Genomic DNA, 21,972 nt, shown 5'->3' with positions numbered 1-21,972 from the left:
TATCTTCTATCATCTGTAAGCACACGGTTTCCTTCAATCAGCAGATCTCAGGTTACATAAATCGAGGTATTGCCAGTTCAGCACACTCTGCCCCGCACATGCACACATGGGGCCTCAGCCAATCGTGGGGCAACCTGGCACCCAGCACCTCCCAGGGCACAAAGCAGGATCCTTGTGAGGAACGGGCAAAGGAGGCCCACGGGAGGCACCGTTGCTGGGCAACTAAACTTGCCAGCTCTGGAACTGCAGTCCTCGCTCCTGGATGTATAGCTGCGTGATTTTAGGCAAACACCTTAGACTTTCTGTGCCTTGGTTTCCTTACCTGGATGACAGGGAGATTTACTCTTCAAAGTTGTGGCTCTGAAATCAGAAGCCTACAGGTGGATCCCACCTCCACCATGTATCTGCTGTGTGACCTTTACAAGTGTCCCAGCCTCTCTGTGACTCAGTTTCTTTATCTGTGAAATGGGTATTGTTATAACAGCACCTGCCTCACAGTGTGGTTGTGAGGATTTGTACACAGAGAGCACTTAAAAGAATATCTGGCCCAGTAATTACTTGTCCCAGTGTTTTTGGCTGGTTCCTCCACAGCCAACTCTGAGACAAGGATCAAGTGCAAGTAGCCTATTCAGAAAATAAATCCAGCAATCCCACTCCTGGCCATATATCCAGAGAAAACTCTAATTCATAAAGATACATGCACCCCAATGTTCATAGCAGCACTATTTACAATAGCCAAGACATGAAAATAACCTAAATGCCCATCAACAGATGACTGGATAAAGAAGTTGTGGTATATATATGTACAGTGGAATACTACTCAGCCATAAAAAAGAATGAAATAACACCATCTGCAGCAACCTGGGTGGACCTGGAGATCATCATGCTAAGGGAAGTAAGTCAGACAAAGACAGACAAATACCATATGATATCACTTGTATGTGGAATCTAAACAAAATGACACAAAGAAATTTATTTATAAAACAGAAAGAGACTCAGACATCAAAAGCAAACTTATGGTTACCAAAGGAGAAAGGGGGGCAGGGAAAAATTTGGAGTTTGGGATTAGCAAATACAAACTACTATATATAAAAATAGACAAATAACAAGGACCTACCATATAGTACAGGGAACTATATTCAATAACTGGTAAGAACACGAAAAAGAAAATATATATGCATAACTGAATCGTGAGGCTGGGATATTTACAGTAGAAAGCCAAGGAGCCTAAGGCAACAGAGTCCTAACAGTGACTGTAATATCAAGCTTTTCTGAAAAATTCAGGTGTCTCCCCTGGGCCCCTACACACTATTTATAATCACAGTGACAAACAGCCTGGGTGGAAGCGGAGGGTTTCCAGGCCAGAGATCACTTGATGCCTATGTTGATCAGGGGTCTCCTCACCTGATCTGAAAATGTCTGTAAAGCACCTCCCACTCTCACACCACCTGGAGGGGACCCGAGATCACCCTCTGAAGTATGTTAAGTGGAATCGGCATAGGATCCAATCAGCATTTGAGAGTGATCCCTCCAGCTGGGGACACAGCCCTGGTAATGCACGCCAGGTATGGCTCTGTGTGGCAGGCCATTTGGGCTTCCTGGCTGGGACAGAGAATTTAAGGAACTGAGAGTTGGGGGTTGGAAGAGCTGGGCGAGGAGATGCAGTGGGGAGCTGCACTGCTGGGCAGGGGCACTGAGACCAAGCCTCATTGCAAGGACTTACTTGGTCCAGGAGCAAGGGGCCTGAGGGCGCTGAGCCTGTGAATGGAGCCTCTGAGAGCCACCAGGAAGGCAGGGACTGACACAGGTTTACAGCGCAAGGGAGCCACTGTTTCTGACAATATGGAAGGATAGTGGAGAAGCCAGGCCATCACCTTACCCTTAGAGAGGTGACTTCAACAGGTTCAATTCATCAGGACGCATTTTGGATGCTGTGTAGCACCAGCCAAGGGGTGAGAGGTCTTAAGGGATCTTCAGTCCACTTTTCCATCCTCCAGGAAACTTGCCTCGGTTTTCCACCTCCTCACCTCCTCCCTGATCAGCAGTCAAGACACCCTGGGCCCCATCTGACTCTCTCACTTCTGCTCCAGAGTGATTCAGCAGGTGGGGGCTGTGCTCAGCACTGAGGCCCCTGGATGTCTGCCTGACCTTCTTCCTCAGCCCCCTGAGCACCATTGGACAACTTCCCAGGCCCTACTCATAACCCCTCAGCTGAAGAAACAGTGGTTTCTAAAAGAATCTTCTGGGACAACAGAACAGGGACCCTGGGATGCCTGTGAGCCATCCCCAGGAGGTTACAAGAAGACACTGGAAAAGATCTTCCAAGATGTTCTTCCTAAGAAAGTTACATTCTGTGAGTAACTCAAAGCCATCGACTGGATCTATGCAAAGGAAGAGGGAGGCAGGTTCACACGCTGGGACAATGACCGCTGCCTTGGCTGAAAGAAAGCTCAGAGAGGATCCAACCTCTGTTTCTAGAACTGAGAGGGTATGGGGAATCGCTGAGGGCCCAGTATGCCAGAGGACAGAGGTGGTGCATCTAACACTTACCTCAGCATCATATATAAAGCTGACAATGTTATAAAGGGAGAGCCGTAGATTTTTATACTTGAGCACAAAATGGGAGAAGAGAAAGCAAGGGTTACAATTAACACACAACTCAGGACCTGAGACTTCCCACCTCCAGGATCTTCCAGGTACCATTCACTCTGGCAGTTAGGAGTACTCCGATTGGGTCATTTTATATACAGTAAACTAGTGCAAAAACACCCATATTACAAATAAGAAAATTGAGGTCCATAAAGGGTATAACCCTTGCCCAATTGCACAGCAGTTAGTTAGAGGCAAAGTTCCCATCCAGCCTTGCCTGCGGGTTCCCTGGATCTCTGCTCTCCAATCCTCTGTTCCCCCGAAAATGCGCCCCCCCCCCTTCCTTTTTCGCCTGCACACTCTCTTTTCCCCAGGAAACTGGGTTCGCAGGAAAGGCAAAGCGGAATCTTAAGTTAGGCACAAGTAAATGCGGCAAAGCTTTTTGCGCATGCGCCTAATAAACCCAGGCCCCGCCCTCCCTAGACTCCTCCCCATGCCTTTCTGCCCATCACTAAGATGGCCTCCGCGGCAACAGCCCCTCCTGCCCAGCACAAACGTGGCGGCTCCTGACGTCATAGGACGGCGCCGGTTGTCTTAGAGGCTGCACGTGGGCTCAGATTTGGAAACTCAGGCCCCGCCATGGATACCCCGCTGAGGCGCAGCCGGCGGCTAGAAGGCCTAGAGCCTGAATCACCCGAGAACCCCACTGCAGGTCTGCGGGCGAGACGGGCCCTTGTGGAGTTCGAGTCGAACCCAGAAGAAACGAGGGAGCCCGGGTCTCCTCGGAGTGTGCAGCCCCCCAGTCTGCGGTCTCCTAGACATCAGCTGGAGACAAGCCCGGGGTCACCCAGCCCACGAGAGGGGGCAGGCTTGGGGTCCCCCCGAAGGCAGCCAGAGACGGACCCAGTGTCCCCCCAGAGTCAGGGAGATCCAGTCCTCCAGTCGCCCCAGAAACTGCCGGAATCGAGTCCTGAATCCCCCCGACTTCAGCCAAAGCCAAGTGAGGAGTCACCAGAGTTCTCCCAGGACCAAGAAAAAGCGGACTCGGCGTTGGCCAAGAGTGAGGAGGAGCCGCCCTCCGGGTCTCCCTGCCCTCAGCAGCAGCCAGGCCCAGGATCACCAGAGCCGTATCCAGGTCAACAAGCGCCGGGTCCGGAGCCCTCGCAGCCACAACAGGAACTAACACCCGAGTCGCCTGGCTCCCCACGGGGTCAGCCCGAGCCGAGCAAGCCATCTCCGGCCCGGGAGTCGGGGAGAGACAGCCTCGGACCAAAGAAGCGAGAAGGTTCCTCAGTCCAGGCCCCAGCGTCCAAGAAGCCGAAGAAGGAGGAGGTCCCCATAATTCCGAAGGGGAAGCCCAAGTCTGGGCGGGTGTGGAAGGACCGCTCAAAAAAGAGGTGAAGTGGGGGACAGCTGGGCAGGGGTAGGGTTCTCTGTGGTGTTGGGGCCTGGGCACAACCTGGAGATAGCTCATATCAGTGGGGGTGTCACACAAACAGGTAATTATAATCAGAATGTAGTAGAATGCACTGGGATCTCTGGGAGGGGTGCCCTCAAAGGACCTCTCCCATAGCATTTAATCTGTGTGTTCATCCAACACGCACTTACCCTTGTCTGCCCTCTGTAGGGGGGGGGGGGCAGAAGCAGGTAAACCAGCTACTACTTGATAAATAGCAGTGAAGTCTTCATCCACTATTTTCTATTGCAGTAATTTGCCTGTTTGATAGAAAGCATTACCAAGTGCTGAGTGTATATAGGATGCTGTTAGTAAGGATTGGCCAGAGGAAGGACCTTTCAAACAGGGACCAGCATGCATTGCGGCAGTTAATCCACACATCAGCCCTATGAAGCAGCAAGTGTTAGGATTATCCTCATTTCTCATAAGGGGTCACTGAGGCTCGGGGAGGCTGAAAGCGGTAGAGGCAGGACCTGAGCACAGATCTGATTCCAAGTCTGGGTGTGACAGCTCTTTACCTGTGCTCTGTAGATGAGAACTAAGCGTGAGGTCTTTTCTGTGCTCGATTAGACGCTTGTTGAGCAAAGGAAGAGGCTTAGCTGCAGTAGGAAGGTTTAGGCTGCCAGATGGAGAGGTGGGCTCCAGTTCACATTTTAGCTACTGGGAACCACTGGGAAGTCAGGAGTTTGTGGCTGTGAGGGACCATAGGGGAAGGGCTTTAAGGATGAAATGGACATTTACTGAGGGTTGACTGTACGTCACGCTTTACACGAGGCTTTTTGCAGGTGTCATATTGTTGAGCCCCTAAGACTCAAGGCAGTAGGTATTATTCCCTCCCCCCAACACTCTCCCCCATTAAACAAAAAAGATTGAAACTTATGGAGTAGTTTGCTTCAAGTCACCAATCAGAGACTTAGAAACTGGAGTGACTGTAGGAGTCGGAGCAGTGAATGGCGGCACTGCCCCTCCACCTTGGTCCTGGAGGTCACAGGGAACGGTGGGGCCACTGATGGCCATGGGGAACAAGGTGAGGGTGTTGGCGTTCGGGTGGCAAGAGGGTGATGAGCAAGTTGAGTGTGGGAGCCTGGGGTCCTGGTACTCGGCCTGCAGGAGGTGGGGGCGAGGGAGATGAGTTCGCTGAGCAAGAGGGAGAGAAGGTTGGCAGGAGATATCGAAAAGCAAGAGAAAGAGGGCATTTTGTCCCACCTCCTTGCCTGAACTGAAACCCTTCTGGACTTTCTGTTTGCTTGGAGCTGTGCTCCACTTCTCTCTCCTCTTCCCTCCTCCATCATCACTGAGAGTCTTCCATGCTGACCTCCTCTCCACGTTCCCCCTACATGGGATGCTTCCTCTGAGCTTAGGGCCTTTGCACATGCTGTTCCTCCTATTGAAAGTCTCTTCCCCTGGTCAGTCCCCACTCATCATTCAGGGCTCAGCTTGAATACCACCCCCTGGAAAAGCCCCCTTTGTCCAGCCCAACCAGGGTTCAGTCCTCATGCTATGTGTTGTCATTGTACCTTGTGCTTCTCTTTTGTCACACCCCCATTTGCACAGATTGTTCACTTGTGTGATTCTTGTCGTCTTCCCCTCTAGACCAGAAAGTGGGGCTTTACCTGTCACGGCTAGACTCCCCCAGAGCCTAGCACATAAAGGCATGAGTTGAACAAGTAGATGAATGAGAACAGAAGGTAGTTCATTCATTCAACCAGTTTATATTGTGTTGAGCTAGGGTGTGGGGGCAAACGTGGCTGTAAACAGAACATTCCAGTTGTGAGAAACAGGTAACCAACATGTAATATATATGTGTCAGTAATAAGAGCAATATAGGAAAATAAACCCCAGTGGGGACAGGAAAGGAGCAGGGGTGTGGGGCATTGTCACGGTGATCAGAGAGGGCCTCCCTGCCAAAGGGTTGTGAGCAGAGGCCTGAATGAAGCGAGGGAGGGAGGCAGAGTGGCTGTCAGGGAAGAGCGTCCATGCAAGAGGAACAGAAAGACCAGAGGTCCTGAGGCGGAAGTGTGCTCCTGGGTTTGAGGGACAGTCCAGGGACCTCATCACTGAGCACAGGGGGCGCAGTAGGAGGCACGTGAGGTCTTCCAGGGTTCAGTACCCCAATCTGGGATGCCCAGCTCTAAGGGCGGGGAGGATGTCCATGCTGCAGCCCCACCCTTCTGTGCTCAGGAGGCCGGGTCTTCGGCAGCAGGCCCTTGGGGAGGGGGAGAAGGAGCAGGGGGGTTATGCTGGGGTCAGGCAGGCAGAGTCAGGGACTGGCGGAGAGAGGCAGAACCAGGCTGAGGGTGGACGGACCCAGGGTCAAGGTCCAGACCGTGTGTGCAGACTCCCATGGAGCATTAGGGGGAAGATGGAAGATGGCAGGGAGGAGCAGGACTGAGCCACCCCAGGGGCGGGAGCAGCGGCGCACCAAAGCCCTGAGGGGCTGGCCTGCTGTGACACTCTGGGGCAGCATACAGGGGATGTGGATAAACAGGAGCTCTTTCAGAAGTCTGGGAACTGGTGGGGAGGCGGGAGGGCCACAAGGAGATCTGCTGAGGGGAATAAAGGCCTGCGGGACACTTGAACCGGCTTCCAGTCGTTGGAGGAGAAAGAGCTTACAGGAAAGGGGAGCACGAACCCCCGAGCTCTCAGCACCCATCTCAGTGGCCCTCCTCATTTTACGGGTCTGCTGCCTCTTGCTCCTCGACATTTTTTCCGTCTTCCTGGAATATTTTGCAGCACGTCCGGATCTGTTATTCCACCTGTAGATCCTGGCAGCATGGATTCTTAAGGAGGTAGTCTGGTCTCTCCTAGGACTGTGTCACTATCACGCTTTAGAAAATCAAGACTTCCCTGATAACCCCTAACACCCGCTCCATCATCACACAGCCCCTGCTGGGGAGGGAGCAGGGGCTGTGACCATTCGCAGTTCTGAACCAGAGGGGGCGCCCCGGGAGGGAGTGAGCCCCATCTCCAGAGGCCCTCACGCCCGGGCTGACTGCGATTGCCCCGAGCAGCAGAGCTTGACGACGGACCTGTGTGGTCTGGACTCTGGCCACAGACGGGTTCGAGTACTGACTGCCGCTCAGGAACAAGGTGACCTTGGGCAATCACGTAACCTCTCTGAGCCTCGGTTTGCTCCTCTGTAAAATGGAGAGAACAGGTGTACCCACCTGAGGCATGGCACCAGGGCTCAAGTAACGGCAGCAGGCATGATCAGAGCCCTGTCCTGCCCCGAGTTTCTGCAGACCCGGAGGGTCGACTGCGTGGTAAGCAGCGAGGTGGGGAGGCGATTCTGACTGGGTTCTGGGGAAGAAGGCCCGGAGCTGAGAGGAGGGAGGGCACGGGTTCTTCCCACGGACTCCAGGAGCACACGCTTTCCCCATCCAGGTTCTCCCAGATGGTCCAGGACAAGCCCCTGCGCACATCCTGGCAGCGGAAGATGAAAGACCGGCAGGAGAGGAAGCTGGCCAAGGACTTCGCCCGGCACCTGGAGGAGGAGAAGGAGAGGCGCCGGCAGGTGAGGGGCCGGCCAGGCAGGGCTGCACCGGCGTCTGCTATGACCAGCCTGGGCTGGGGAAGCTCCCACATGTTCCCTGGGGCAGGCTGATTTGGTCGAGAGCCATTCTTGAGCCTGGGGGCACCAGCGAGGCAGGGAGCCTGGCCCAAGCAGCAGCGCAGTCTAGGACCACAGGGGAGAGAAGCCCAGTGGAACATCTCGTTTAGCTCCGGGCTTATAAGAGGCCCAAGGAGGGGAGGAGGCCCAGGATAAGCCCCCAGTTTCCCTCACTGGTGATAGGGGCATTCAGTGAGATGGGCCCGGGGGTCCCCGCCCTGGGACCTGCTCAGATGGGAAAGGTTTACAGATCAGAGGTGTCCCAGGTGTTGTTGCTGTCATTCCCGGGACACAGCTGCCACACATCAGCAAAGTGGCTGGCCTGCACTTTCCCCCAGTTCTCTCCCTGACGCTCATCCCAGGGCCAGAAGTGGTTCACGGTTCACGCCCAACCGCTTTAGTGTCCCGGAAGCCCCAGCGGCCACACGCAGATAAAGTGAGGCAGTGGTGTCGGTCCACCAGGACCGGGGTTATCAGTAGGAAACCGCTTACCTCGTGGTCCCTGGGGCTTGGGAGTCGTCACGCACCTCACCCCCCAGCCTGTGGTCCTAGTATGCCCACAAGGGAGGGGGTGGGCCAGTCACTCGGTCTCATGTCCCCTGCTTTGAGTCACCCCAGCTCAGCCTGTGGCCATGACCCTGCAGACTGTGCGGCTGCCACCGTGTGCTGAGTCCTTATCTCGCTTCCTGTGCGGCCCTGGCTCCCTCTTGGGCAAGGCAGAAGCTTCTTGTCACCATCCCCTCCAGAGGTGCCCCTGCCCAGCCCCCAGCCCAGCCCTTCCCCTGACTCTGGGAGCTCAAGCGTCACTTCTCCTTTCTCCTCAGGGGCCCAGGCCACCCTTTGTACCCTGAGTTGCCAAAACTGAGAGAGGCCCCTGACCCTGCAACAGATTTGAGGCCAACATCCCCACCCTGGTCCCACCAGGACAGCATTTAGTGGAGCCAGAGGGCACTGGGCTTCCCACTCGCGGGGAAGAGTCTGTCCAGATTCACCTTCTACGTGTTCCCAGTGGGCCGGACGGTCCAAGCCCCATATGGGTGTTCACTCATCTCTCCCTCCACACAGCCTGATATCACAGTCATCTTCACTTTAAAGATGGGGTGTTGAGGCACAGAGTGTAAACAGCTTGGCCAGGGTCACCCATTCAGGAAGAGGCAGAGTCAGGATTCAGACCAGGACCACAGAGCTCCGGAGCCCCTTCTCTGCAGCCTCCACCCTAACCCCTGCCCTGGCAGTCTAGGGGCACATGGGTTTCGAGGGAGAGGGGGAGACTCCAAGAGATGGGAATGCAGGAAAGGACCGGCCACCCCTTCTCCCTGGCAGTTGATGAGTGGGTGGTGCGAGGGACCACTGTCCGCATGGGCCTGACTTTCCTTTCTTACCCCCACCCCTCCCCTTCCCCACTAAGCCCCTGTCCTCAGCTGCCTGACCAGGTCGGGTCAGGAACTCCCTACCACGGTGGGTCTCTGGGTGCTGGTCCCACAAGCACAGGGACTGTTCCTTGCTGGCCCTCCACCCCCACAGCACCAGTCTGCAGCCAGAATGAGCTGGCCTATTCACCTCCTTCCTGGGAGGCCAGGGCTGCCTTGGCTCCCAGACCCACATCCTTTCCCCAACGTGTGCAGGAGAAGAAGCAGCGCCGCGCAGAGAACCTGAGACGCCGCCTGGAGAATGAGCGGAAGGCGGAGATTGTTCAAGTGGTGAGTGTTGCCCTAGTCAGGGTTGGGGGGCCATGGCCAGGCCGGGCGTTGTGTTCCAGATGCCTCGGCACCGCTGGTACACAGCCCCCACTCATGCTGCCTCCCCAGGCCCCCGAGAGTGGGCTCCCTTTCCCAGGGGAACAGGGTGGAGAACAGGCCACACTAACACCCTCCTGACCCCCACCCCCAGATCCGAAACCCTGCCAAGCTCAAGCGGGCGAAGAAGAAGCAGCTGCGCTCCATTGAGAAGCGGGACACGCTGGCCCAGCTGCAGAAACAGCCGCCCCAGCGGCCAGCAGCCAAGATCTGAGCTCAGGACAGCCGAGGCCTTCTGTGGCCAACCACCATGTCACACATGCCGCCTCTCGGGCCCTTGGTCACAGGCCTGGACCCAGCACTCCAACTCTGGTTCCAAAACAGGGACCTCACCCAAGACTGGGCTTGAGCCTTTGAGGGCTCAGGGGCAGGTCTTTGTGGGCCAGAGGCCCAGAAGGAGGCTGGGACCTGGCAGAGCCTGGGGATGGGAAGAGGGTAACTCCCCCCTTTTCCTTCCCCCTTCTCTCCAAGTGCCTTCAAACCAAGGAGAGTAATTTCTGGTTCCTCAGGGAGCTGGTGACTGGAGGATGACTCTCCAAAATGTCTACGTTCTATCTCAAAGTCGTAGGTTCAACCCAGGCCAGGAGGCCAGAAGGCAGGAGTCCAGCTCCCCCCACATCTTCCCAAAGGCTGCTCTGGGTCCCTCTGCCCCCAGCTGACCCTGTCACCCAGCAGACTGAATCCAGCCTGCCCCACTTGTAAACACTTATGGTTAAAATGGGGAGGGGGCAGGGTCTCTCTAGCTCCCCCTTTCCTGTACCGGACTCTGCAGAAGCCCCAAAGATCTGATTAACTCATGCCAATTCAATCTATAGCAAAAATATTTTTATTAAACCCCTGCTATGTACAGGCACAATTCTAGGTACCAGTGAATATAGACAAAAGTCCCTGCCTTCAAGGAGCTTTCATTCTGGTGGAGAAAACATAATAAACAAATACAATTTATTGTGTGTCAGATGGCACCATGTGTTGAGTGAGGCCAGGGAGGAGGCAGGGGGGAGCATAGGCGAGGCGTCAGGATGGGATGTCCATTCAGTCAGTTGTCCATCAACTGCTCCGTGTGCTGAGCGCTGGCTGTGGGCCGGACCTTGCCTGGCACTGGGACCTCAGCTGTAGGTGGTGGCACAGAGAGCACTGGGCCGAGATCCCAAGAGAGTTTCTCCCCCAGCTCTTCCACTAACATTTCATCCCCCGAACGAACGTGTGCTGGCGCCACCTCTGCGCCACGCCCTGGGATGCAGAGCTAAACGGACACGGTACAGTGGAGAAGCTATGACAAGTTACCCCTCACACCTACAAGTTGGGGGTCAGCTGCCCAGCCCCTGTGTGGTCAGGAGGTGGGTGCTGCACAGATCTAGGGATTACCAGCACTGCCCAGAGGTTGTCCTGCCGAGCTCTGGGCCTGTACAGTGTCAGATTAGCTAGGAAATGTCACAGGCTGTGGTCTCGGAGGCTGCCATGCACAGTCAGATACTAAAGACCTTCAGTAATGATGCCCCAGGTTTCCGGAACATTTGACCAGAGCACCCCTTGCTTCTTGCACCATGTAGACATTGGACAATGCTGGGTCAGTCAGGTGGAGAGGGGGGCTCCCTCCCACACATCTAGAGGACCTGGGGTATGTGGGGGGTGTTCTATCACATACTAAGTGGTCACTGAACAGGTAGTGCTTAATGGTTAGTGAGCAGACCCTGTATGTTGGGCGGGTTACTTAACCTCCCTGCACTTCTCTTTATACGTGGCTAAGAAGCGGGACTGACAGAACCTAGCCCTTGAGATTGTGGGATAAAGCGTCTCACTCAGTAAAGGGCAACTAAATGGCTAAAGTGAAAAAGTGAGACTGGAACGGTGCTTCCCAAACCTTTCACTTTCTACCCCCCAAATCTATCACTGGTTTAAAGTAAAAATCCACCCCACCCATTACCTGCTAAAACAGCTCCTGTGTACCTTGGGGGTCCACTGCCCTAGTTCGAGAAGTCGTGGGACTTTAACCCCATGTTACTCCAAGTGTGTGGTCCGCCGGCCAGTAGCTCTGACGTCGTCGCCTCCTGGGAGCGTGTTGGAAAGGGAGACTCTCAGCACCCCCACCCCCCCCCCTGCTCAGTCAGTCTGTTCTTTAACGGGACCCCTGGGTGACCGACCCACAGTAAAGTTGGAGAAGCATTGCTTTAACTCAACTTTGTTTCCGAAAAGGATTCACTGATGTTCGCGGGACGTTATAAAATGCAGATTCCTGGGCCCGCACGGAGACCGCCGAGGCTGGAGGCGGGATATCTGCATTTTACCGCGGGCTGGAGGGAGGCCTCGGGGAGCTGCTGCGCGCTGTGCGCCCTGCCCTTGCCTCCCGGGGAGAACGGCCCGAGGCGGGCAGGTCCGCGGCCGCGCCTCCTACCCGGAGGTGGTGCTCAGCGCCCGGTTCAGGGGCCCCCGCTCGTCCTGGGACGGGGCGCGGCCCCTCTGCGGGGGCGCCCCGCCGCTGCCCCGCAGCCAGCCGAGCAGGCGCGCGGGCCCGAGCGCGGGCGGGCGGCGGCGGCCCGGCGCGGCGGAGGAGGAGGAGGCGCGGCGGCGGCGGCTGCTGCCCGCGCCGCCCAGCTCGCTGTCGTCCACCAGCACGCTCTCCAGCACGCTGCGCAGCGAGCGCCGCAGCTTGCGCAGCACGTCGGGGCAGGTGAGCACGTAGAGCAGCGGATTGACCACGCTGTTGAAGAAGGCCAGGCTGGTGACGAAGGGCAGCCCGCGCCAGGCGAGCGGCCGCAGCGCGGGGTCCCAGTGCGCCCGCGCCTCCAGCACGCTGAACACGTGGTAGGGCCCCCAGCAGAGCGTGAAGGCCGCCACCACGGCCGCCACCAGGCGCACGAAGCGGCTGGACCGCCGGCTGCCGCGGTGGCGCAGCTGCGCGCTCACGGCCGCGTGGCTGGAGGCGATGATGGCCAGCGGCACCGCGAAGGCCAGCAGGAACTTGCTGACGGCCAAGGCCGTCTGGCGCAAGTTGCACGTGGCGTTGCGGTCAGGCCCGGGGTTCAGGAGCAGCACGTTGTAGTAGCACATGATGCGCCCGTCCAGCCGCGGGATGGTGTCGCGGAACACGAAGTAGGGCGCGGTGTTGAGCACCGCCAGGGCCCAGAGCGCCAGGCACACCTTGTGGGCGGCCGCCACCGTGCGATGGTTCTGGGCCCACACGGGCCGCACGACCTGCAGGCAGCGGTCCAGGCTGATGGCGCTGAGCAGGAAGCCGCTGGCGAACATGTTGAGGAAGAAGATGGAGGAGTGCAGCTTACAGAAGGTGGTGCCCAGCTCCCACGAGTGGCCCACGGCCAGAAAGTAGGTGAAGAAGGGCAGGGAGGCGCTGGCCAGCAGGTCCGACAACGCCAGGTGCAGCACCCAGGTGGTGACCACCGTCTGGCGCATGCGGCAGCCCACCACGAAAAGGATGAGTCCGTTTTCCACCAGGCCCAGCAGCGAGGCCAGCCCGTGTAGCAGCACCGACACATGGTCCATATAGCGGATGCTGGAGTTGCTGTGGCTTTGGAGGCGGCTCATCTGCTCCAGGACCGGACAGAGCGGCTTCATGGTGACGTTGGCCAACATGGTGGGCTCTGCAGCGGAGAGAGGGCGGTGCTGAGGTGGGCGGTGCAGGAACATCAGGGGCCCCTGGCCGGGAGATGGGACCCTGACCCATGAGTGTCACGGATGATGCCGCTGGGGACCAGTGAAGTTGAGCAAGGGCAGTAAGATGGGGGATAACATCCCAGCCCCTCCACCGCTCACTGTGTGACCTTGGGCGAGCCATTTCACCCTCCTCAGCCTGTTTCCTCCTCTGTAACATGAGTGTCGCTCACAGCAGGATCCAGGTCATAGGGTTGTTGGGAGAATTAAAGGAGTTAACATACATATAAGCATTTCAAACAGAGCCTGGCACGCAGTAAGCGCTACATCAGTGGCGTGGTTATTTTCAACTGGATGGTCTAAGATCATTTGGAGAAATAGGAACCAAGGTCGGGCCATGCTGGGCTCCTTTCCCCAATCCCCAGAGCACTGGGATGTGAGCAAGTCTCCACCTAATGGGCAAGAGGATTCAACTGGGCTGGGGATGGGAACGGAAGGAGGAGTCTGTGCCTTTAAAAAATGCAGCCCGCACCCACCTACCCACAGCACCCCTAGACCTTGCCTCTCTGCATATCCTCTGTGTGGCCCTTCGCTTCCACAGTGGTGGTTGGTTGGGTGTGTTGACTGCAAACAGTGCAGCCAGCGCCTAGTTTGATAGTTGAAGAGGAAATAAGATAAGAGCAGGGAGAGAGCTGGGCAGGAGGAACTGCCAGATTTGGGCTCTGGAGGCCCGGTAGGGCCAAAAGTCCTCTCCCCTGCCCGGGGCAGCCACAGCCACTCTGCCAGCTCCAGGAAACCCAGCCCTGTTCATTCATTCACTTGATCACACACTCATTCAACAGCTGTTTATCGAGCAGCTACTCAGGTCAGCACTGGAGAAGCCAGCCTCTGGCTGATGTGCAGACACCCCAAGTGTGCGCGCCCGTAGCCTCATCAAGAACCCGAGACCATCTGATATGAAGCCGGTGGAGATCGGTGAGAGCAGAGGAGATCAGGGCGGGAGGCCACCTGCAGGAGGTGGGGACCGGCAGGCAGCAGGGGTTGGGAACTCAGATTGCGCAGGGCCACCCGCGGCCTGCCAGGGACTGTGGCAGGTCCTTTCCATAGGTGCTTTCTTGCTCACAGATATCACGGAAGGTGCTAGAAGTTCTCTCCATCCCGTTTTGCAGATGAAACTGAGACTCAAGTGTTTGAATAACTTGCCCAGAGCCACCCAGACAACACAGGCATGTGGAGGAGCAGCAGTTCAGTACTCAGCCTGTTCTCCTTCCTCTGCCTCTGCTTCAAGCGTGAGATGATGGAGGGAGAGCAGGGAAGTGGGGGAGGGAGGGGGAAGTGGTCTTCAGTCTTCGTCTTTCCAGAAGAGACACTGTTGGCCAGGATGAGAAAATCCACACCCTCCCCCAGGGACCACGGTCCTTTGGAATGTGAGGGCCCCGGATATCAAACTAGACTCTCTTTGGCAGGTGAGCCACTTGGAGCTGGGGACATGCAGATGGATGGGAGGGGAGCTGTTGGGTCCACCCTCCCTGAGAAGGCTCATATTTCTAGAGTCTGCAGGGCAATTACACTCATAGTGACCCTGTGAGACCCTCTTTTTCAGAAGAGGAAACAGAGGGTCAGAGAAGCACAGCGACTTGCCCTGTGTTCCTCAGCTGCAGCCCGGGAGCGGGAACTCCACCCACAGCACACAGACACATGCTGTCTCCTCTCTGTGCTCAAACATTCCCTTCAGCCCACTCTAAGTTCCATGAGGATGCACAGTCCTGCTGAACCCTGGCAACCCAACCAGCCTGGGCCTTCTGGCTGACGGAGCCCGGACCCCAGCCTCCCATGATTCTAGGGAGCCCAGTGGCCAGGGTCTTGTTTGGATAGGGAGCTGGGGCCAAAGAACACAAGCCTTTGGAGTAAGAGACCGGGGTTTGAATCCCAGCTCCTCGACTTCCAGGCTGGGTGAACCTGGGTCCGTTACCTTAAGACTGCTGGTGTAACCCTCCCACCTGGGCTGCAAGTGAGTCCGGAAAGAGAAGTGCTCATGGTTCACCACCGTGCCTGACATCTAGTTAGGACCTAAGAAAGTGCAGTCCTTCCCTCCTCTGAGCTGCAAGTCCTTTGGTCAATCCAACCCCCTGCCACCCTAGCTGGTAACAGCCCTATCCCCAATACAACTGTGCCTTCTCTCCTGGGTCCAGAGAGGGCCCTGAGGCTGCCCAGCCCCCAGGCCACCGACTCCTTACCTGGGCACAAAGGGAGCACAGGATTCCAGCCCTGGAGGCTGTCAGCTTCTGGCGACAGTCGAACAAGAGGCACCGAGCAGGCAGAGGCAGGGGAGTGAGGCTGAGGGAGGAAATAGCTGTCAGCCCAGAGTGTGTGTGTGTGCGTGCGTGTATTTCAGTGTGGGGTGGGGGGAGGCGGGGACAGCTGGAGAATGAGTTGTCACACTGGTGTTTAGCATCGATCCCATTGATGGGGACTGGGCGTAACTACTGGCAGCCCTGCCTACGCCCTCTCCCTTGGTGAGGGAGACTTTGCAGAAACGTGATGTCAAGTACATAGTACACGTGGGGAAATAGGTGTGGGCCAGAAAGTGTGCTTGTGCGTGGGGGCGAGGGGGTGCTTTGAGAGTGACAGGTATGCACAGAAGTGCATAAGGAAGAGGGCATCCTGTCCAGCTGTCCTCTGGCCGGGGCTGCCCTCCCCTGACCCCGTCATCCTCAGGGAAGAAACCCCTGCATCTCCTCCAAGATGCCCAGGCCACACGGGGTCCGCGTGTGAGGGTGGCAGGAGGGCAGGATGGGAAGGGGCGGTGGTGAGAGCACCGGCCTGGCTGCCCATGCTGCCCACAGCCCTAGCTGGGAGGTAAGCTGCTTCCCCTTGCTGGCCCCAGCCTGGTAGTCTGTGACCAGAGCGACAGTGTCGCCTCCCAGGTTGAGTGAGGTGCCCTCGATCACAAAGCACACAGTAGGTGCTCATGAAAATCAGGTGGATTTTTTCCTCCCCTCTGGGGGAGAGATGGGTATGAGGCTGTGGGGTGAAGGCAATGCAGCTTTTGTTTATTTATTTTGGGAGTGGGTGATTAGGTTGGTTGGTTTTGTAACTCTGGTGCTGGGGATTGAACCCAGGACCTTGTACGTGCTAAGCAGGCACTCCAGCTCTGAGCTACACCCTCCTCCCCAGCTTTTATTTAAAACCAGCTGGGCTCAAAGCCCATGAATGAGATGACTGAACTGTAAACCTGCATTTCACTGTTCCCTACGTCTTCACTTCCCTGTGCTGACCAACCTTTCCTTCAGCCTCAGCATCCCGGCACCCAGGAGATGCTCAAAACACGTTAAGAACTCAGGACCCCCAAATCAGGACAAGGGCACCCCCTTCCTTCCACGTGGAATTCACTCTGCGAGAACCTTCCATTTTAGTACAGGCTGAATAAAGGGCTTGGCCCTTGATAAACCTGTTGAGAGATTGCAATCCTGAGTTGACAAATGTCTTGAGGCTCTTATTTCTCACTGTCATCCAGGCTGGCAGATCAGTAAGTGCCTTGATTAAACAAATCATTAGCGCTAAGGAAATGTCCTCTTTCCTCGTAGTGACACAGAGGCTCCGTCTTCTACAGGCGGGTGCCTGCGGCCCTCCCCAGGTGGGCATTTCCATTCCACTTTGCGGAAAGTACCTTCATCCCCACCCGCGCCCCCCCCCCACACACACACACGACCTGCTGAGCCATGGACGTCCTCTAAGGCCACGCAGGCAGTGGAGTGTGGTGCGTGACCTTGGGCAAGTCACTGCAGTGAAATAGGAGTTTTTTAAAGGAGTTCCTTCTGCACATCCCCCGCCCCCAAGTTGTGTACAAGTTTGTACACTGCTCTTTGGGCTTAGAAAGCATCCCCCCTTCCCTCCTCTAGACTCAGCTCTAGGGCGTCAGGTGGGGGCCCAGCCCTCCCTCACCCCCTCTACCAGATGTCCTTGCACAGTGAACATTCTGTGCAACCATTCATGGCAGCCCTGCTAAGGTGCTTCTCAGCTGAGACCCTCGCTCCTCTGGCCTTCCCCCATCTCTCCCATTCAACCCTTCGCAAGGCTGAACTCCTCACTCCTCTGACCCTACCTCCAACCCTTGTTTTCAGTCTTATAATCACTGTGGTGACTTGTCTCCCAACCCTCCCAGAGGATGATTTATGAAAAGTTACTAAAAAAAAAAGTACTCCAGATGAGCAGGGTCTTAAGGCATTTTCTAAACAAGGAGCGGGGATGTTTGTTCTTGATGGCTTGTCAGCTGCATTCCCACGGTGGAAACCAGCCTCCCGCACACACCAGACTCCAAGTCCCACCTCTCCACACGGAGGGTGCCAGAGGCGGGAGGGAGCCGGGGCTCGGGGCAGGATGTGCCTCCTCCCTGGGTTTCAGGAACCGAGAGCACCGGATTTCAGCACTGGGCACTTGAGAGAAAGAGTCTCATGAGCAATGGGGCCCCGGGCCCCCCAGCCTCCCTAGCAGAAAGCAGAGAACAGGCACCTGCTGTGACCAGGAGACACGGGGCAGGCTGAATCCAAGGGAGAGAAAATCCAGTCTGAAAGTCTTGTGCAGGAGGACCCCCAGACTATCAGACGGGCCCTCTCGGAGCTCAGAGTCTGGAGGAGGGTGACCAGGGCCTTGGCAAGGGCCTAAAATGGCATATAGACCGGCCAGTCTCACCTTGAATGTGAGTCAGAACCTCCTGGAGGGCTTGTCCCCACCACCAGAGGGTCTGATTCAGCAGGTCTAGGGGGCAGCCTGGGCACCTGTGTTCCTATCAAGTTCCCCTGAGGCGGGTGGGGGTGATGCTGCAGCCACTGGTTCTGCTGGGATGGAGAACTCGGTCCTTGGGTCTGATGCGCTCAGAGCAGGGAGCAGAGCTGGGTCCCGGCAGAGAGCAGGGGCTTTTAACCAAGGGGGCTCTGCTGCTGTTGTCTGCGATGATTCTGATGCGAGGACCTCGGTGGGGCTGGGCCTTGCCACACAGAATTTGGGAGAGCAGAAGGCAGGGGGATGTGCTTTGTTCCAGCTGCCAGGACTACCTTGAAGGGGTTATAGATTAAGGGGAGAGAAAGGGGCCCACAGGAGCTGGCATCTCAACTGAAGGGTGGGGAGGGATAGATGCCAAAAGAGCCATTTCAGCCTCGATTCTCTGAGCACCAGGAGGGAGAGGGAGGGGCGAGTCTTCAACCTCAGCCCTGACCAGTGACCCGCCAGGACCGGGAGAAAGATGCAGCCATCCCCAGGGCACACGCCTTAGTCCCTGAAACACAGCCATCTCCATGGCTTAGGACTTGATGTCAGAGACAGAAAGAGCCAAAATCAGGTCCATCTCTGCATCAACCCACCTACTGCCCCAGAGGAGAAAAATCTGAACCTAACAGAGCTCTGCTGGGACTCTGCTGCCTGTGGGGAAGTGTCCAGACTCCCAGAGTAGCCTTAAAGTCACCCTGGGGTCCAGTGCCCCAGCCCCTGCCCCGCTTCCCTGTGGCCCCAGCTGCCCATCCCTCCTATCCACCTCCGTGCCTTTGCACGTGCTGTTGCTGCTGCCTGGAATGCCTTTCCCCCTCCCCTCTCCTTCCTGCAGGACCCCTTTCCAGGATCATCAGTGTCTCTAGCCCCCCACAAGGATGCTCACAGCATCAAGGGTATTCAACCAACAGTTAAGGGAATGGGTCCACTACCCTCAAGCTGTGGGCCCAGTCCAAATGGGCTTTCTCCTCCTGGCCCTGCCTTAGGAAGCGGGTTTTCATGTTCCTGTCTGGCCTCTTTAAAGACTCTATCAAACAGGAAGTGAGAGACATGACAGGAAGCAGGTAAGACCTGCCCTGGAACCCTCTGGCCCCCATATGCAGGGGGCCCTGGAGTTGCCCAGACACAGCAGAGGAGCAGCATGACAGGACCCCACATGACACCTTGTGGGAGGCCCAGGGTGAGCTCCCTAGTGCCACCATCATCCACAGGAGAAGACCTAACGCCTGACATGGACAATAAGCCTCCCAGTGATCTGGCCCTGCCTACGCCTTCACCTTCATTTCTGCTTCTCACTAATCACATCCTACCATCAGTCAGCACTTACCGCCACCTCCCCACACCCTGAACATACCAAACTGTTTCTGTGTCCTCGGTCGTGCTGTTTGCCCCCTGCTCTAGGATACCATTTCTTCTCTTGGCCTCTTGAACTCCTACTCATCCTTCAAAACCCTGGCCAGAGGTTCCCTCCTCTAGGAAGCCTTTGCTGATCCTCTCAGACAGACCCTACCTCCCACATTTCTGCCTCACTTTCTAGACTGCACCTTTGTCCTCCATGGTTAGTTTCACACAACCGCTTCTCACCCTCATCACGAGCAAGTGGAGGGCAGAGACAGTCCCTTCTTTATCTCCTCATCACCCATTGTGGATCCACTGTTACTCATGGCCTGATGCAATTCTCCCTGACTGCTTTCACCTGCGGTGGCTCCCACCTCGGGGACTAGTAAGTTCCTGTTATTATTCACTAGTAACTTTCTCAGGTTCGTGTGTATGCCAGTTAATCCTTGCCCCCAAAAAAGCCATAGCATATTCACAAACGAAGTACCAGAAACCCGACGGCTTAAAACAACAGAAAGCCATTGTCTCCCAGTTCTGGAGGCCAGAAGTCTGAAGCCTAAGTCTTGGCAGGGCCATACTCCCCCTGAAGGCTCTAGGGGACGGGCCTTGCTTCCTCTGCCCGGGTGGGTGGCTTCTGCATCTCTCCAGGCTCTGCCTCCACCCCCGGGGCTCTTGCCTCCTCCCCGGGTGTCTCTCTTAAGGACACTTGTCTTTGAATTTACGCCCCATCCGGACAATCCAGGACTATCTCATTTTGAGATCCTTAACTCAATCACATCTGCAAAGCTTCCTTCCTCACAGTTTCTGGGGGTTAGGATGGGGACACCTCTTTTCAGGGGCCACCATCCAACCTACTTGAAATAGTAACAGCTATGTTAATGGGGGGCTTACAATTGCCAGGCACCAGGCTGAGCACTTTATGTGTATTAGCTAGTCTAATTCTCACAAACGTCCTCTGAGGTACAGACGGTTATCATCCTCACTCCCAGAGGAGAAAACAGAGAGGTTAAGTGGGCCAGCCAAGGCTGCCCAGCCTTGAGCAGAGAGCTGGAACTCAGAACCAGGCGCTCCAGCACCACAGCCCAGTACTTCCCAGCTGACTGGATTCTCTGAGGTTCCCTGTTCTCAGCAGAAGCAGAGCTGCCTTTCTGCTCTTAAACATGCTCCACAAGCTTCACAAAGTATCTCTGTGGCCAACAGCGTCCACGGAGACCATGGCTGGGGCTTCCCTCGGGTTTCTCTGCGGGCTTCTGGGTGAGGTGACCTGCTTACTGCTGATTCCCGTACGTGCTTTGGCCCCTGTGATTACGTGTGGGGTTTTTTCCCTCCACCAGCTGGGAGTGTCGTGCAATTCAACTCCATTCCAACGTGAGCTATTTGAAGATATAGCATCAGACCCCGCAAGTTAAGGGCCCAGTCCTAGGAGACTGCCCCTCCCTCCAATTCAGACGCCAATCCCAAGTCCCCGTGTCACCTGTGCTTCCAACCAAAGGGCTCTAGTCTGAGGTTCCAACGACCCCCTCCTTAATTTGTTAGACAGGCTCACAGAACTCAGAGAAACAGTTTACTTCAGGGACAGCCAGCTGGAAGAGGTGCACAGGGTAGGGTAGGTGGAAAGGGGACAGAGTTTCCATCCCCTCTGAACATGCCCCTCTCCCCAGATGTCCATGTGTTCACCAACCTGGGTGCTCTGAACTCCATCCTTGTAGGGTCTTCTGGAGGCTTCATTACACAGATGCGACTGATTGGATCATTGACCACTGGTGATTGAACCCCATCTCCAGCCCCTCTCCCCTCCCAGAAGGTGAGGAGGAGGGATGTGTGACCAAAAGTTCCAACTCTCTCATCACGTGGTCAGCTCCCTTGGCAACCAGCCTCCATCCCTAGCTGCCTTCCAGAAGTTACCTCATCGACATGACAAAAAAAAAATTCCCAGGAAATTCCTGGGGTTTTAGGAGCTCAGCCAGGACTGGGAGGAAGAACAAATATTTATTCCTCGTCTTCAATCACAATATCCCAGCACCTCCTCCCCATTGCCAACCTTGTCTTTCCAGCCTAGAAAGACCCCTTCCTCCACTGCTGCCCCACCACCACCACCACCCCAGGCTTTTATTAGCAGAAGAGATGGCGCAGAGAACTAACATGGAACTCACGGCACCCCAGTTAGGGTGACCTGATTCTTAATCCCATTTTACAGATTCAGAAACTGGAGTCCAGTTTTTCAAAATAGAAAGAACTAAGTTTAAAAAGGCAAGGAAGAAATAAACTGAGGTTTAGAAGGAGGCCAAGAGGAAGCCAAGATTCCAAGTCAAGTCATTCTGATCTGATCCTCTCTCCTCATCAGTAAAATATCATGGTTTTTTTTAAATTATTATTATTATTCAACTATCGTGTTCAAAGGATTACCACATGCAGATTGTCCTCAGTTCTTTACGTGGCTTATTTATTTAATCCTCACAGCAACCCTACAAGTTAGGTACTGTTATTAGCCCCATTACACAGATGAGGAAGTGGAGTCACCAAGTGGATAGGTGGCTTTTCCAAGGTCTCTAGTGGGTGAGCACTGGAGCTCAGACCCTTTCCAGGCTGATGAGCTCTGGTACCCATGAGTCTTTGCATGAATGTAGAGCCATAACCAAGGACTCAGGGCTCCTCTCTCCAGGACAGCTTGGCACGACTTTTCTCAAAGGCATCCTGCTGCCCGTGGCCACGAAGATGCTCCCTTGCTCTCTCCCTGCATTTCCAGGGTCCTGGGAGAGATGCCCTCATGAGTAAGGCCTGTGATGAGTTAGAAAACACCTCTCTGTGTATTG

The 21,972-nt window shown here is 55.8% G+C and overlaps 2 protein-coding genes across 2 annotated transcripts; one reads left to right on the top strand and one right to left on the bottom strand.

Annotated features, from left to right (window-relative positions):
• Positions 1-3,132: 3,132 nt before the first annotated feature.
• CCDC86 (coiled-coil domain containing 86) lies at positions 3,133-10,396 on the top strand. The gene is made up of 4 exons (XM_010986993.3): positions 3,133-3,986; positions 7,430-7,559; positions 9,281-9,355; positions 9,546-10,396. Exons 1-4 carry the CDS (start codon positions 3,229-3,231, stop codon positions 9,663-9,665), a joined length of 1,083 nt encoding a protein of 360 aa, XP_010985295.1. The 5' UTR covers positions 3,133-3,228; the 3' UTR covers positions 9,666-10,396.
• A 115-nt stretch (positions 10,397-10,511) lies between these two features.
• Positions 10,512-15,533, bottom strand: PTGDR2 (prostaglandin D2 receptor 2). Its single transcript, XM_010987055.3, has 2 exons — positions 15,295-15,533; positions 10,512-13,047 (listed from the first exon to the last, which is right to left on the bottom strand). The coding sequence occupies exon 2, from the start codon at positions 13,037-13,039 to the stop codon at positions 11,840-11,842; it is 1,200 nt and encodes a 399-aa protein (XP_010985357.3). The 5' UTR covers positions 13,040-13,047; positions 15,295-15,533; the 3' UTR covers positions 10,512-11,839.
• Positions 15,534-21,972: the final 6,439 nt, after the last annotated feature.

Source organism: Camelus dromedarius, chromosome 12 (genome assembly GCF_036321535.1).
Source record: "Camelus dromedarius isolate mCamDro1 chromosome 12, mCamDro1.pat, whole genome shotgun sequence".
In the NCBI taxonomy this organism is placed as follows: Eukaryota; Metazoa; Chordata; class Mammalia; order Artiodactyla; family Camelidae; genus Camelus; species Camelus dromedarius.
Note: the sequence above shows the minus strand (reverse complement) of the source record. Positions and strands in the feature narration are given on the sequence as shown.

Excerpts from the sequence above, each read along its gene's own strand:
- CCDC86 (XM_010986993.3), top strand. The coding sequence starts at position 3,229 with ATGGATACCCCGCTGAGGCGCAGCCGGCGGCTAGAAGGCCTAGAGCCT. Across the intron at positions 3,987-7,429 it reads AAGGACCGCTCAAAAAAGAG|GTTCTCCCAGATGGTCCAGG; the intron begins GTGAAGTGGGGG and ends TTCCCCATCCAG. Across the intron at positions 7,560-9,280 it reads AGAAGGAGAGGCGCCGGCAG|GAGAAGAAGCAGCGCCGCGC; the intron begins GTGAGGGGCCGG and ends CAACGTGTGCAG.
- PTGDR2 (XM_010987055.3), bottom strand. The coding sequence starts at position 13,039 with ATGTTGGCCAACGTCACCATGAAGCCGCTCTGTCCGGTCCTGGAGCAG.